At 46.9% G+C, this 13994-nt stretch overlaps 1 protein-coding gene across 1 annotated transcript in view; it reads left to right on the plus strand.

The window, feature by feature from the left end:
• WTIP (WT1 interacting protein) overlaps positions 1-13994 on the plus strand; it is a 78508-nt gene that overhangs the window by 19140 nt on the left and 45374 nt on the right. The window contains exon 2 of the mRNA XM_050311470.1: positions 8558-8659. Within this exon, the coding sequence (XP_050167427.1) occupies positions 8558-8659 (102 nt within the window). The remainder of the gene's footprint in view (positions 1-8557; positions 8660-13994) is intronic.

Below are 13994 nucleotides of genomic sequence, written 5' to 3' on the forward strand. Positions count from 1 at the left end.
GCTGGATTGGGAACCAGTGTGTTACGTAATGCCACGGCTTTCCAGACTGTCCTGCTCCTTCTGGAAATAGCCCAGTTATCTAAGAAAATAAAAAAGCGCACCTGGAAACTTTTAGACTAGTCTCCTTGTTTAATCATGAGCCCATTTGAAACATGTCAAGGAAGGCAGCTGTAATATATGACCTTCTTGTGCCATATATTAGAGTGATGACTCACACGTGCAGCGTCAGGAGAATGTAATGAAAAGTCTCTCCAAGTTGACGTCTGTGCAGCTGATGTTTGCAGCTCTGATGTTTGCAGCTCTGATGTTTGCAGCTCTGACGTGCTCTGGAGTTGAGGGTGTTTGGGCTGCACTGATGGTGCTCTCAGTATCACTGCTGTTACCTGGCTGCACAGGTTTTTGTAAGCTGAAGCATTTACACTGGTTCTGTCTTTTCCGTGTCATCGCAGAGGGCCTTTTCTCTGAAGACCACACAGGTGTCAGTGACTCATAGTTAATACAGAAAGGAGCCCAGACACAGAGACTAAAGGCAACTAAGAAAGTCAAAACTGGAAAAGGAGGCTGGTACAGGAGAGTTTCTGGCTGGTTCCATACTGTGAACACTGTCACTTCTATAGGAAAAATCTGCAATGTGTAGAAAATATACTATTATTAACGTGTGGCAGCAGTAAGCTCAATGAAAGATGATGACAATATGAGGTTTAAGTATTTATTATTTATTTACTGCAATAAAACTGTCTCATTGTCTGTAAACCTGCCACTGGAAACAGCTTAAATAAAATCTAGCAGATCTGCAGTCTGACCTGCATTGTGCCAAAGTCTGAAGTGATGGCGTGGACAAGCATCTCACCCCACAGCTCAGGTGATCTCCAGCTGGTACAACCAGCAGTTAAAGCACTGGTATAGATTGCAGTATCCATGCTAATTAAAAACCAAGTAATTTTTTTTTTTATCTTTTCTACTACTATCTGTGAACTGCCACTTCTGTTGCCCGTTTTATTGGGATATGCAGTGGGAAGGTCTGCCCTCTTCCTAACTCACTTCAAGGATGCAGCTGGGTGAATGCCCCTAGTGCTTTACACCAGATTCCCAGTAAGAAATTTGCCCTGGGGCACTGTGGAGCTTTGGATGTTGGTATGAGACCTTTTTGGACTGAAACTAGGACCTGCAGGAGCATTGGTCCCTTCTGCTGGCTGTGGGACCCGTGTGTGTGTGTGTCGGGCTCGCCTGGCCACTCTGGGTGTGGTGGTGTGTCCTCTGCCAGCAGCTGTACAAGCTCCAGTTTTTGTTGGCCCTTCTCTGTCTTCCCCTCATTGCTCTACCACGGTGCTAGAAATGTTGTACTGCTCAAGCAGGCTGAATTATGTGTGTGATCACACTCACTGTGTTCCAGGCAAAATAAGTGTGGGTTGAGCTGAAGGGCCTTGCTGACCTGGTCCCTCTGGGCTGGAAGAGGGTGCATGTCCACAGCCAGCCTTCAGATGTCCAGCAGTGGAGGGCAGTAGGACAGGGAAGGTGCTTTACAGACACCCTTTTCCCTCCACGTCGTCCATTCCCAGTGGTGCCCTCCTTCACCACCCCAGCTGCATCTGTCTCCTGGCTCTGCTCATCGCAGTATTCACAAGGTGCTTTTACAAGCAGGATTTTCCTCTCTGTCTTTTTGTTTTTGGTTAGTACTTTGGTTGCCGAAGTTATTTGCACTTCCCCTTGTGCCGTGGTTGTCAACTTGAGCGTGAGCTTTGAGCAGTGAGCTGAGCTGTGAATCCCAGACAAAGCCAAAGTGGCACAGACGATCGAGCAGCCACGAGAACTGCTCCGTCTTCCAGTTCATTGCCTCACCAGCAAAAGATCTTTCTATAAATGCCAAGTAAGAAGTATAAATCATCCTGGGACTGCCATGCACTAAATCAAGAAGTGGAGAAATGAATGAATATTTGTAAAGCGAGTGTAACTAAACCCAGGCAGAACAATGGGGCTGGGCCGTGCCCTGTGCGGCCCTGGGGTGCACACAGAGGGAGCTGTGCGGGGGCTGTGGAGCAGGATGAGCCCTGTGCAGACAGTGTCAGTCCTTTCATGGGGCAGAGCAGGATGAGCCCTGTGCAGACAGCATCAGTCATTTCATGGGGCAGAACAGGATGAGCCCTGTGCAGACAGTGTCAGTCATTTCATGGGGCAGAGCAGGATGAGCCCTGTGCAGACAGCAGCAGTCATTTCATGGGGCAGAGCAGGATGAGCCCTGTGCAGACAGTGTCAGTGTCAGTCATTTCACGGGGCAGAGCAGGAATATCACATACTGGGTGAAGCAAGAAGCATTTGCTGTGCTAGCTTCGGGCTTTCACTGTGCCGCTGGGTGGATCTGCTTTAACAGGAACAAAAGCCCTCCAGTTTCCAGCAGCTGCTCATCAGAGCTGGTTCCGGCTCCCATGGCATCTCCCACTCGGCAGGGCTGACCTGGAGCTGCCGGGTTTAATTCACCAGCACAGACGTGCCCTGGGCTCAGGGCTGCTGAAATACAGAGTCAGGGAGGGCGGTGTTGGAGAACTGTTTTACAGCCTTCCATGTTCCCAAGCACTTGTCCATCACCTCATCCTACATTTGAAACTCTGGAGAGTTAATGACAAAGCAGAGCAGACTATGGATGGCTACTTTACAAGCAAGCAGGAGTAGGCTGAGTCCTGCTGGCAGGACCCCTCAGGCAGGTGGAGCTTGGCTGCTGTGCCCTGATCAGCACTGTCATTCCTGGAACTGTCCCAGCCTTCCTTTGTGGCCATGACCTCTCCCAGCAGCTTTGTCCTACACAATCCACAGCCTCGTTAAGCAACAGGCAGAGTGGAGGTAATGAAAGGTGTTCCAGGAGCTGGAGTTAAAACCTGGAGCTTTGCTCCTACAGAACCTCCAGTGAACGTGGACTTTGCTGCATTTGTAACAACCATAAATTAAACTGAGATTTTGGGTTTTCTGCACAGAGTTCTACACAAGTCCTCCTGCTCCAAGCCTGAGGAAAGCCGCCTGTACAGGCAGTCACTGAAGGGATGGAGATCTTTTCAAGTCAGCCACTGCATATCTCAAGGGCCTAAGTAGTTTGTTGTTTATTCCTTGAGGAGGAAAGCAAGATTGGGGGCAATCTCACAAAGGTTTAACAGTGACAACAAAAAGTTTCCCAGTCCACAGCCTGCTTCTTGTCCTGCTTTGCTGAAGCTGTGATTTGTGTCATGATTTACCCATGCTTCTTCAGTTTAGCCTTCTCCAGCCTCCAGCAGTCACTGCAAGGAGCATGTGGGTACTTGCAAATCAGAGTTGTGTTACTGGATGGGGTCAGATCCCTCCTGGCTGTGGGGAGTTGTGGTGCCAGATGTGGATGGGCTGGGGCTTGGGAGGGAAGCCTAAAATGTTTACTTGAGCACTTTCCACTTTTTTTAGTCTGTCATTTTTAGCATTAATTCAAGTTGTGGTGTCTTCTGATCTTCCTCTGGGGCGGAGGGCAGTGCCTGTAGCTTAGCCAGGCAGTGCCTCCATCGTTCCCATCACAGGATGTTGTTGCTGAGTGTGTCCAGGATATATTTATTTATAATTTGTACATACCAGACTTTGTTAGATAGTCAATCCTTGGTGCATTTGCAAGGTATCTGCCAGGTGACAGGCTAAAGCCCTGCAGGGTGCTGAGGGCTGGAGGGTTTCCTGGGCTGCCTCCCTCGCTCCTGCCTGGCTCTGCCCCGTGCAGGTGCCTCGCTCCTTCTCTCCGTGTCTGGCTGGGGGATGACGTGGATGTCAGGAGATCCCTCCTCCTGTGGTTGCTGGAAGGAAAGGAGCATTTTTCTCCCCTGAAGTCACCTCTCCCCACCCCTGCAGGATGTCTGCACAGTAGCAGCCTCAGCTCAGGCAGGTGCTGTGGCAGCTCTGCTGCTCCCCTGTTTACCTGGCTCCTGAGCAGAACATTTCTTACAGGCAGTAGCAACACCCTCTGTGGCTGTGCCTGGGAGTGGGATCACTGGCTGCAGGCAGGGTGGGAACACCTCCCGTGGCAGTGGCACCTGCAGGGTCTGACACAGCCCCTCCACAGCCCTCCTGCTCGTGTAGCTTGGCCACTCTTGCTGCAGTGTGGTTTCTTGGCCTGAGTTAAGGCTTCCCTCCTCCTTTGTTCTTCCCATTTCATGGCAGGAGGTTTCCATTTCTCTGCCCTGTGCCTTGGCTAGGCCACAGGTGTGGAGAATCTCACTGGAGGCTCATGTAGAGATGGTCTTTTGCTGTCTGAGAGAAGAAAAGGGGATTTTGCAGTGGCCCAGCGTGATGTTCACCCACCCTTTTCCCAGCACTGCAGCATTAACAGAACTGCAGAGGCAGGGAGGGAGTCATCTGTGCCATGTGTTAGTTGTTAATTTTAGCTTTACCATAACTCTTGATGACAGGGCTTGGTTGTTTCCTACTGTAGGCAGCATGTAGCAGTTATCCTGGAGATCTTACAGCCACGGTGTGGCTGTGAGACAGTAAAGCTGCAGCTCATCCCTGAGCTGTGTCAGGGTGTCCATAGCCAGATTCTCCCCTGGCTCCCACAGCTGCTGCTGAAGTTGAGAGGCCATATGGGACCACTTTTCTTGCCTTTGTGCTAAACCTCTGACTGCAGGTTACGTAAGGGTGGCATCAGGCACAGGCTGAATTCCACACGTGTCTGAGGACAGAGCTTGGCCAAAAGGTGGTTGTGTACCTGCCAGGATACAGTCTGCATTTAACCTTTCTCTACAGCCTTTTTCCTAGCTCTGGGTGCCTGGGCAAGTCTGTATAAAGTACCAGCCTGTACTGGCATGGTCAGAAGAGCATCCCGGGATTAGCTGCACACTGGACAACTTCTAATGCGTAGGGTGCTACAGGGAGCTCTTACAAGTACACACTGAAGCAAATCATACAGCTTTGATATCTTCTCTGGGTTGTTGCTGATACTTTGCTTGTTACAGTGCATTGCATTTGGTCTCGAGTTGGGAGCAAAGTCACTGACTGCATCAGAAAATACCCATCTGATTTTGTGCTGGTGGTGTTTGGTGGTGATGAGTTCCCCAGAGAGCACTGTGCCTCTGACAGCTCTGCTGCCATACAGTGCTGGAGGCTCTCCTGCCTCGTGTCCAGAGATGATGTTCTGACTGCTGGTCAGGCTCAGTGAAGTGTCCTGGTTAAAGGTGTGGGGAGCACTGGCCATGTGCTGTATAAACTGCAGCAGGGAGTCCCTGGGAGCTCCTTTTTATATCATTTGTGTTGGTGATCTGCTGCTGTGGTCCACAGAGCGTGTTTGTTCAGTCTCTCTGTTTGGTTAAACACTCTGTGAGGATGCAAACACCACTGCAGCCAAGGAATGCTGTGACTGTGCTCCTGCTCAGGCATACTTTAGGTACATGCAACATCTTGTAACAGCTTCTTCTAGCTAAAGAGAGACACCAGATCTGTAGGGAAAGGATGACTGGGGGGAAAGGTAGCAGTTAACGTGTTAAAGGGCTGGAGGTACAGCTGACAGCTTAAAACAGAGGTGCTGGGAGGGGTAAGGAATCCTATAGAGGCTGAAGTGGTTGATCTGAAGTCATGTCAAGTGGAGTGTCACAAGCAAGACAAGCTTGCTCTGTAGTAGAACGTTCTTCATAGGCATTTTAACAAGCTTTGGAATTAAATCTGGGGGGGAAAAAGTGATGTAGTTCTTGTCAAGGCTTTCACAAGCTTGCAGTGTGCAGTCTGGACTGTGACTGGTGGAAAAGCAGACCTGAACAGCCATGTATGTAATCAGGGCTTTTCCTAGGCAGTTATGAACTCACACTACTCACACTGCAGCTGCACATACATTTTCCAGTATACACTTCTGGAATTTTACATAGGCTTTTTTAGCATGCTAATCATCTCCATGGTCACTCATTCCTGGAGTTAATGACTAGTCTCTTAGAGCAAACAAGTTAACAACCTGACAGCTGCTCCTAACGAATCACTTGCTTGGAGAGGCCAATGCCAGTTTAATATCCACCATAAATCCCTCCTTGGCTGCTGATGGTTCAGTGGAGCAATGGCAAAGAAATGAGGTAATAACTTTCATTTATCAAAGCAGTTTGGGCTATAGTAGGCCTGTGCATGAGAGTTCATAGACAGAAATGCCAGAGAATTACAGACTGTGGATTTCTGCTCCTCTTTGGGTAGTATGAAGTGTCAATGGGAAAATGTAGGTGTTATAGGGTCTCTCCAGTCAGACTATCAATAGCTGCCAGTCCCCAGGCACATGGTTGGCATGAAAAGCTGGGCAAGAAGCGTGCAGGCATCTGGGGAGCTCTGGGAGGGCTTTTCTCTGCCCCCCAGGAGTGCACTGAACCCTCACACCACGCAGGTAACAGAAGTAAGAGGAGGCTTGTTCCAGGTGTGCAACCCCTCCTGCCCTGTCTGGGGGTCTGGGATCACTGCAGAGCTCCTGGGATGTGATGGGACAGAGCAGGTTTGTGGGTGCTGTGCTCTGCTGGGAGCAATTCCTGCAGCTGCTGCCTCACAGGACACCTTTTCCAATCACGGTGCCCCCAGTAATCAATGGCCATCTTTGATCAGTTAACCATTAACTCCTGGCAAATAGCAGGTGTTTTCCATAACATTTGGTTATAAATAAATAAATAGACAGCAGCCTTGGATAAGGCAACAAATGTTCTGGAATTCCCATTTCTCCTGTCAGGGCTGAGCTAGCCTAAGGACTGGCATTTTCTCAGCACTTTGTTTGCAATAAACTGATGGATCTAGTTGGCATCTGGTTTGTGTTACAGGTTTAGCATGGGACATGGTTAGCTGTTAAAATTAAACCCATAGTTGTTGCTTCACTAAAATACTGAAATCAGGTTTAACATTTAAAAATAGTGATTATGAGGTGCATTATTTTTTCTAAATTATCATTTCATTTGACAAATGTGTTCATGGTCTAAAATGGCAACATTGTGCCGGGATGCTGAGCTACTGAATGAAAGGCTAATCTCCCTTCATGATGTGAAATAATGGAATTAAAAGCTATAGGCACCAAGAAACATGTGGTTTACACAGGGCTAACTCCAATACTTAAATGGAAAGACCAAATGGTCTTTCCATTTAAGTATTGAAGTTAGCCCTGTGTATACTTGCCAGTGTCCCGTTTAACCTGATCACACTACACAGCCCCTGCAGGTGTTTGTGGTCGTGCTGCACTGACCTGAAGCAGTTCAGTTTTGGAAATGGTGTTGTACTGGTTTGGCACGGCCAGGGTTTGTGTTTCCCATGTGTGTGTCTAACATGTTCACAGCACAGCAGGGGAGAATTCTGATAAAAATTCTGAGAGAAAAGCCCAGTTTTGGATATTCTTGAGTTCCTAGGCTCTTGGGTATATTAGCAGTTTTGTTGATGCCAGTGATTAAAGCCAAGGTTGTGCATGCATTTGTAGAAATAGGGCCTCAAAGAACACATGGAACACAGCAGTTTCTCGGAGTTGTGTGAGGCAAAAAAAAATCTCATTTTTTTATTTTCTACTGTAGTATTTAAGAAAAGATCATACAGCCTTGACTTGAGATGTACTGTCCTGCTGCAATGGAATAGAGACCAGTGGACATCTCAGAAAAACCTAAAAGTCAGTAGTCCTGAGTATGTGACTGAAGGATGTGGATTCTCCAGAGTTCCATTTCTTCCTCGTGGGAATACAGAACCACAGTGATTCTTGAATTACCTCTCTGCTCTGGTTTCTCTTTAAAAGAGGTTATGTATAGGTAGAAATAAATGCGTAGGCAATAGACCCTTAAAACTATGAGGGAACCGCCTCAAAACCGCCTCTTTGTAGAGCTTGCTGAAATCATGCCCCTCCTGTGAGTTGCCGTGAGTGGAGCTGCCCACTGACTTTGGCTCCCTGCGCTTTGTTCTGCTGAGGGCTCTGGGGGAGCCATCCCTGGCACCAGAGGGCAATTTCTGACCCCCGTCCAGCAGCGTGCTTGCCCTGAGGAAGGTAGAAGCTTTGCTCTTCCGTGTTGTAGGGTGCCAGGTTTCATTTGGGAGGTCACATACTCTGTGAACAGAGAGTTAAACAGTTAATAAAAGTGGCTGACAGATCCGGCACCGTGTGGCTTTCGCTGTGGGCCGACACTCTTGGGCTTGCATTTCTGGAGAGGGGCAAAGGGAAGCCTTTTGGGTTTGGACTGAGCTGCTGTTTTATTAGTGATGGTTGAATATAATGTGGTGGAGCACTTAGTTGTGAAGGTCCCACGGAATTATTTCTTGGGTGAGCTGAGTTATTTCCAGGGAGTGTGGATTTTCTCTCCTTTCTGTTCACACCTGCCTCCTCTGGATTTCTGTCCTAGCCAGCCTCAGACTCCATGCATGGAAACACCAGCAGAGCTTGCCCCCCTTCATTTTGGGTTAATTTCCATGCATTTGTTTCCCGCCTGCTGCTCTCTTGGGTACTTGAATCCATTCAGAGCGAGGAGCTCATTGATTTAGGGCCTGATGGGGGGTATCATGAGTGTTGTGAATCAACAGCCTGCAGCTGTTTTCAGGAGCTGCTGAGGGTTTTAACTTTGATTCTCTTTCTGCTTTGTAGGTATTTGTATAAAGTGTGGAAAAGGTGTGTATGGAGCGAGCCAGGCTTGCCAGGCAATGGGTAACCTCTATCATACCAACTGCTTCACATGCTGCTCTTGTGGTAAGTCAGATCTACCCTACCCTTATTATGTGGCTTCCTTTTGTAATACGTGTTCCTTTAGCAACCAGTGCACAGAGTGAGACCTCATCTTGCCCGCTTCCTCAGGCAAAATTCCCACGCAAGACTCCAGCTTCAAAAGTTTGTTTTTTGGGTTTTTTTTTTATTTGCCATCTGTAAGTGTTCAATGGTGTTTTCCTAAGCAGCAGCCCAGAAAAGTAGTGTTTGGTTGTTTTAAGGGCTGCATTTACAAAATGGCTTCAACCTGGCTGTTAAAAGCACTGTATGCTTTAAATCACTTGTGTTTATGGAACTGTAAAGTGAATGTATCATTTTTATGGAAAAAAAGGGACAGATTTGTGCAGCCAAACCCATATTTTTGTCACTTCCTATTTGCAAATGCAGCTCTAGTCAAGCATGTGTATTTGTCATTTCTCTGTGTACCCACTGCTCAGAAATTGTTCTCTTACGTTCAAATGTGACAAGAACAAATAGAAACTGCATGTTGAAATATCTTATGCTATTACCAAATTTTATTTTTGTAGGGGAAAACCAGGTGGTTTCTCCTCCTTGGCTGTTCTCAGGACCTTTTTAGGTTTCCCTTTTTAATCTGAAAGTGATGTTTCTGTGTGTGATTTGGGGAAGTCGTGGCTTTGCCAGGGGAAACAGGACGTGGAAAATTCAGGGCAGCACTTTCAGAATTGTTTGCCTTAAGTCAGGCATTGTGAACTTAAGTTGGAGACTTCCTCAGTGTCTTGTCTGTAACTGCTGAGAGCTCACAAACTCCCACCCAGCTCAAGGGAAGTATGAGAGCTCCATTTTCAGGAGTCAGGTAATTTTTCAGGTTTTCTGCACACATTTACTTAGGTTCCTCATATATGAAAATATTTGCCTGGATGTTGAAGGTCTTGTTGTGATACATATACACAGCAAAAGATTCCCTCTGAGCAGAATAGGCCGAGCAGAAATTGTTTATAAAAAGGATTAATTGAGGATTAGAAAAAGAGTCAAAGATTTTTGGCACGGAACCAAATAAGTTAATAATCAAAAGACCATTGTAAAGTTCACTTGTGAAAGGAGAAGTGTTGTCTTTTCTCCTGAGATAGAGATAAATATTTGTTTAAATAAACCTGCAACCTGACTGCAGAATTTAGTGACCTTTAGAAATGACTCTGGGCCATTACCAGATGCTGGGATGAACTCATCTCAAACCTTCAGGGACCGCTCTTGACTTTGCTCAAGTCTGATAGTGAATGAGTAGCTATTTTGTTGGCTTCTCAAGTGAACAGCATCCTGCTTAGCAGAGGATTACAAAATATGATAGTGGATAATATCTATCTGCTCACTGCCAACATTAACCTAACCTAATTGCATGGGTGAATTCCAGCTTCCTCTCTGGGGCAGAAATGTTGTTTTGAAGTAGTCAGGATGCAAGTTTGCTACCACAGGGATCTGCATGCAGGTCACTCTGTTCCTTGGAAAAATGTGTAAGGGCCAAGAAATGTATTTTAGCAGCAAAATACAACCACTACTTGATTATTTAAAAGCACAACAAGCTCTTCTGACTGTTCTGGTGAGGTGTGTGTGGCCAGTGTACATCTCCCGTAGGGCGACTCGAGACATGTCTGTTGGGAGCATCGTTGTGCCCCACCCCAGAGCGCCCTGGAATTCTGTGATTCACCCTGAGTCACCACAGGCACGAGGAAACAGCCCTCCAGGTTGTCTTCTGAGCCTCTCTGTGCTGCTCATGGGCTGGATGGTCAATGCCAAGGAGAGGGGAATGTGTGGGCACTGCCCTACGTGAGGCACTGACGGGGCATGCAGGTTCTATCTATGGGAACTGCACCCTCGAGTGCAGCAACCAAATGGAAGCTTCTTACAGTAACTGCTGTTTGTGAACAGGGAGTTAACCTTGTGACATTGGTGGGACCCAGGTGAGAAACCTGCACTGTAGTTTTGGCGCCCACCTTTAAAGGGACGAAGGTAATTGGAGAAGGAAGGTCCAGAAGCACCTACATGGATGATTAAAGGCTGGAGAAGAGCTAATCATGAGAGCCCAGTGTATTTTGGGTATCAGAAACTATGGGAGGGAGATGTGGCTGGAGCTTGTAAATACTTTACCCATAAAACAGCATTAGAAAGTGGTCTCATATGTACTAGAGACAAACACAAGAGAGATCTTTTCTGGAGGCTGAAATTACACAATTCAAATAGGAAATCAGAGACAGTTTTTCTACAGTGAGGATGATTAACTGCTGGAATGAAACAGCAAGAGAAGTGGCAGAGTCTCTGTTCTTCTTTGTTTTCAAATTAAAACCAAATGTCCCTTTGCAGAATGTTTAAAGTTGAGCCGAGCTTTAGGTAATTGGGTGATCATTAATGATCTTTGTTAGGCAAGGGGTCACAGCACACACTAGTGCTCCTTCTGAGCCTTTGGCAGGAGAGGAGAGCAAGTATGATGGTTCTCTCTGCCTAAAACAGTCTCTGTGCACCCATTCCTGTGCTCACCTGTATGGGCTTGACCCTGGCTGGGTGTCAGGTGCCACCAAAGCTACTCTGTCACTGCCTCCTCAGCTGTTTGGGAAGAGAAAATACAGTGAAACATTTGTGGGTCAGGATAAGGACAGGGAGAGATCAGTCAGCAGGTACTGACACAGCAAAACAGGCTCGGCTGGGGGAAATCATCAATTTATTACCAATCAAATCAGAGTAGGATAATGAGAAATAAGAACTGAATCTTAAAACACCTTCTTCTCACCCCTCTCTCCTTCCTGGGCTTTCCTTTACTCCCAACTTTCTCTCCCTCCTCCCCTGAGCAGTGCAGGGGGCTGTGGGCAGTTCATCCCATCTTGTCTCTGCTGCTGCTTCCCCCTCAGTGGAGGATCCTCACACTCTTCCCCTGTTCCAGGTGGGGTCCCTCCCACGGGAGACAGCCAGTCCCTCAGGAACTGCTCCAGAGTGGGTCCCTTCCATGGGCTCAGTCCCTCAGGAACTGCTCCAGAGTGGGTCCCTTTCATGGGCTTTACTGGACATGAGGGAGTTTCTGGCAGCTCCTCACAGAAGCCACCCCCGTAGCTCTCTCACCACCAAAGCCTTGCTGCACCAACCAAATATAACTTAGAAATCTGAGAGTAAGAGCATGAGATTGCCTTTCTTTTTTTGTCCTTCTTTTTCCCCCCAGATAACAATGACCTGACCTTTCCTCCAGCACTTCTCAGTCTTATTTTCCATATAATGGCTGTAGAGAGTAAAAGGCAACAACTGAAGAACTGTAATTCTGTACCTGAAGACATCTGATTTAGATAAGGGCCCAATATTTAACCAGCTACAATTAAAAAATAAATAAAATAATATTTCAGACCCTTGGGAAAAGTTGTGGTTTGGAGACCACTCAGGCTGAAATGTGATAATGAGTGATGGAGCCTCCAAGGCCTCATTTCATCACTTGGCAGTGAGTGTTTTCAGCTCAGCAAAGACAAGTGCAGTTGTGCAGAGAAGTGGAAATTCTGCCCTAGTCAGAGCCCTTTCTTAGGCACTTCTTGGAGCTGGTCTTTGGTTTCAGTGCCAGATGCTGTCTGTCAGGGTGCCCTGGGTGAAAAGGGCAGCGTGTGGCACGACAGGCCCTCCTGTGCCTTCCTGGGAGCGCAGAGGTCTTGCTCCAGTGCTGTCCTTTCCCACTCCCACCATCCCATATCACAGCATTGCTGGAGGGTTTGTTTTCCTTGCAATTAAGAGGAAAACCAGAAATACACCCGTGGGCACTTCTGTGAGAGCTCCAGCCTTGCCAGGATAGGGGTGTGAGGGTGGAAGGGTGGACTCTTGGGGGTCCCCTGCAGAGATGGTGATTAGTTCTTGAGGGCACAAACATAGAAAGATGGAGAAATATGTCAGATCCAGAGTAAATAAACAGGAGACTTCTGTCCCTTTTAGGCATTTTGGTAAAATGCTCAGATGGTAAATCTCTTCATTGTCTTTCTACCTTCTGGTGACTTTTGGAGGCAAAAGCTCACTAATATTGATTCAGAGTCGTACAGGATCTCCTCAAAAAAAGCAAATTTCACCAGTGACCTGAGGTCAAAAGAAGAGAAAGGAAAAGTAAATTACTTACCAGGCACGTTTTATGTGCTGCATTTCTGCCTCTCCAGTGTGTTCAGTGGGTTCTGGATAGTTGAGCCTTGCTCCTGGAACTGAGCAAGTTCAGCATCTCAGAGCTCTGTCCCTTCAGTGTATATTTATCAGTTCATTTTTGCCACGTCTCTGTGTGAACCCCTGTTGCCTTCTGCAGAAAGCCATGCTCCTCAAATAGCTCTTTTTCAGACGTCAGATAATTCTCTTCAGGTAAGGTAAAAGCCAAAGTGATCTGGTTTCCTGGGATCAAGTAGTTCAATGTAGACCTTTATCCCCAATCTCCTAGAGAAAACAACTGAAGCTTGTTAGGATGGTTTTTAAATGTAGATTCTCCCTCAGCCCTGACAGCAGTAGAACCTCTCTTAGGCCTTGATTCAACAAAACACTTAGCTGTGTTTAAATATGTTATATTACTCATATGTGAGCATGTTTTGCTGAATCTTAAATAACAGATATTAATTCAGGCAACAACATACTGTTCCTTCTGTTGAGTGTAAAATCTTAGCTTTGGCAGGAGTTCAGTTGCAAATTTTTTTTATGGAAGACAAGAGCTGAAAAATGTCTGCCTGAAAAGCTCATCATGTAATTCCTCTTGATAGTGTTTCAGAGCATGACAGGATTTCACAAAGAATAATTGCTATAATGCCAGATTGCTTGTGTGATCTAAGTGCAGGTGAACAGTTGCAGGAATTAATGGGCTCTGGTTGATGCTCATTAAAGAAGATAACTTATCAGGTGCCTCCAGTTTGTGGCTCATAACACCATCCACAGCATCTTTTCAGGCTGAAGATTTTAATCCCGTGGCAACGATTGCAGAAACTGCAGTGAGATAAATCTTCAATATGAGGAATATCAGTTTGTTATTTGTTACTCACAGGCTGCAGGAGATGGTCAGGGAATGAACTTTGTAGAGCTGAGGGTTTGAGGTCTCTGCTCTCAAAGCTGAGATGTGTTTCTGCACAGAAATCAGGGACGTTGTTCTGCTCTCCTGCACGAAGGCAAACGTTTGAACGGGCCATTCGTCTTTAATTGGCTCTTTTGCCACTGGTTTTGAGGCACAGGAAATCAGAGCACGATCAGTCAGAGGCTGAAAGCAAACTGTATGTCCTGAGGGTGTGCAGCTCATTCCTTACCTGGGAGCTGCTGACCCACCAGAGCGCTCGGGGAGGTTCATCCAGCAGGTCAGTTCTAAGGAACAGCTCGGGGAGGT

The sequence above is a fragment of the Myiozetetes cayanensis genome, unplaced genomic scaffold (assembly GCF_022539395.1).
Source record: "Myiozetetes cayanensis isolate MyiCay16 unplaced genomic scaffold, myiCay2020 scf16, whole genome shotgun sequence".
NCBI classification, from domain to species: domain Eukaryota; kingdom Metazoa; phylum Chordata; class Aves; order Passeriformes; family Tyrannidae; genus Myiozetetes; species Myiozetetes cayanensis.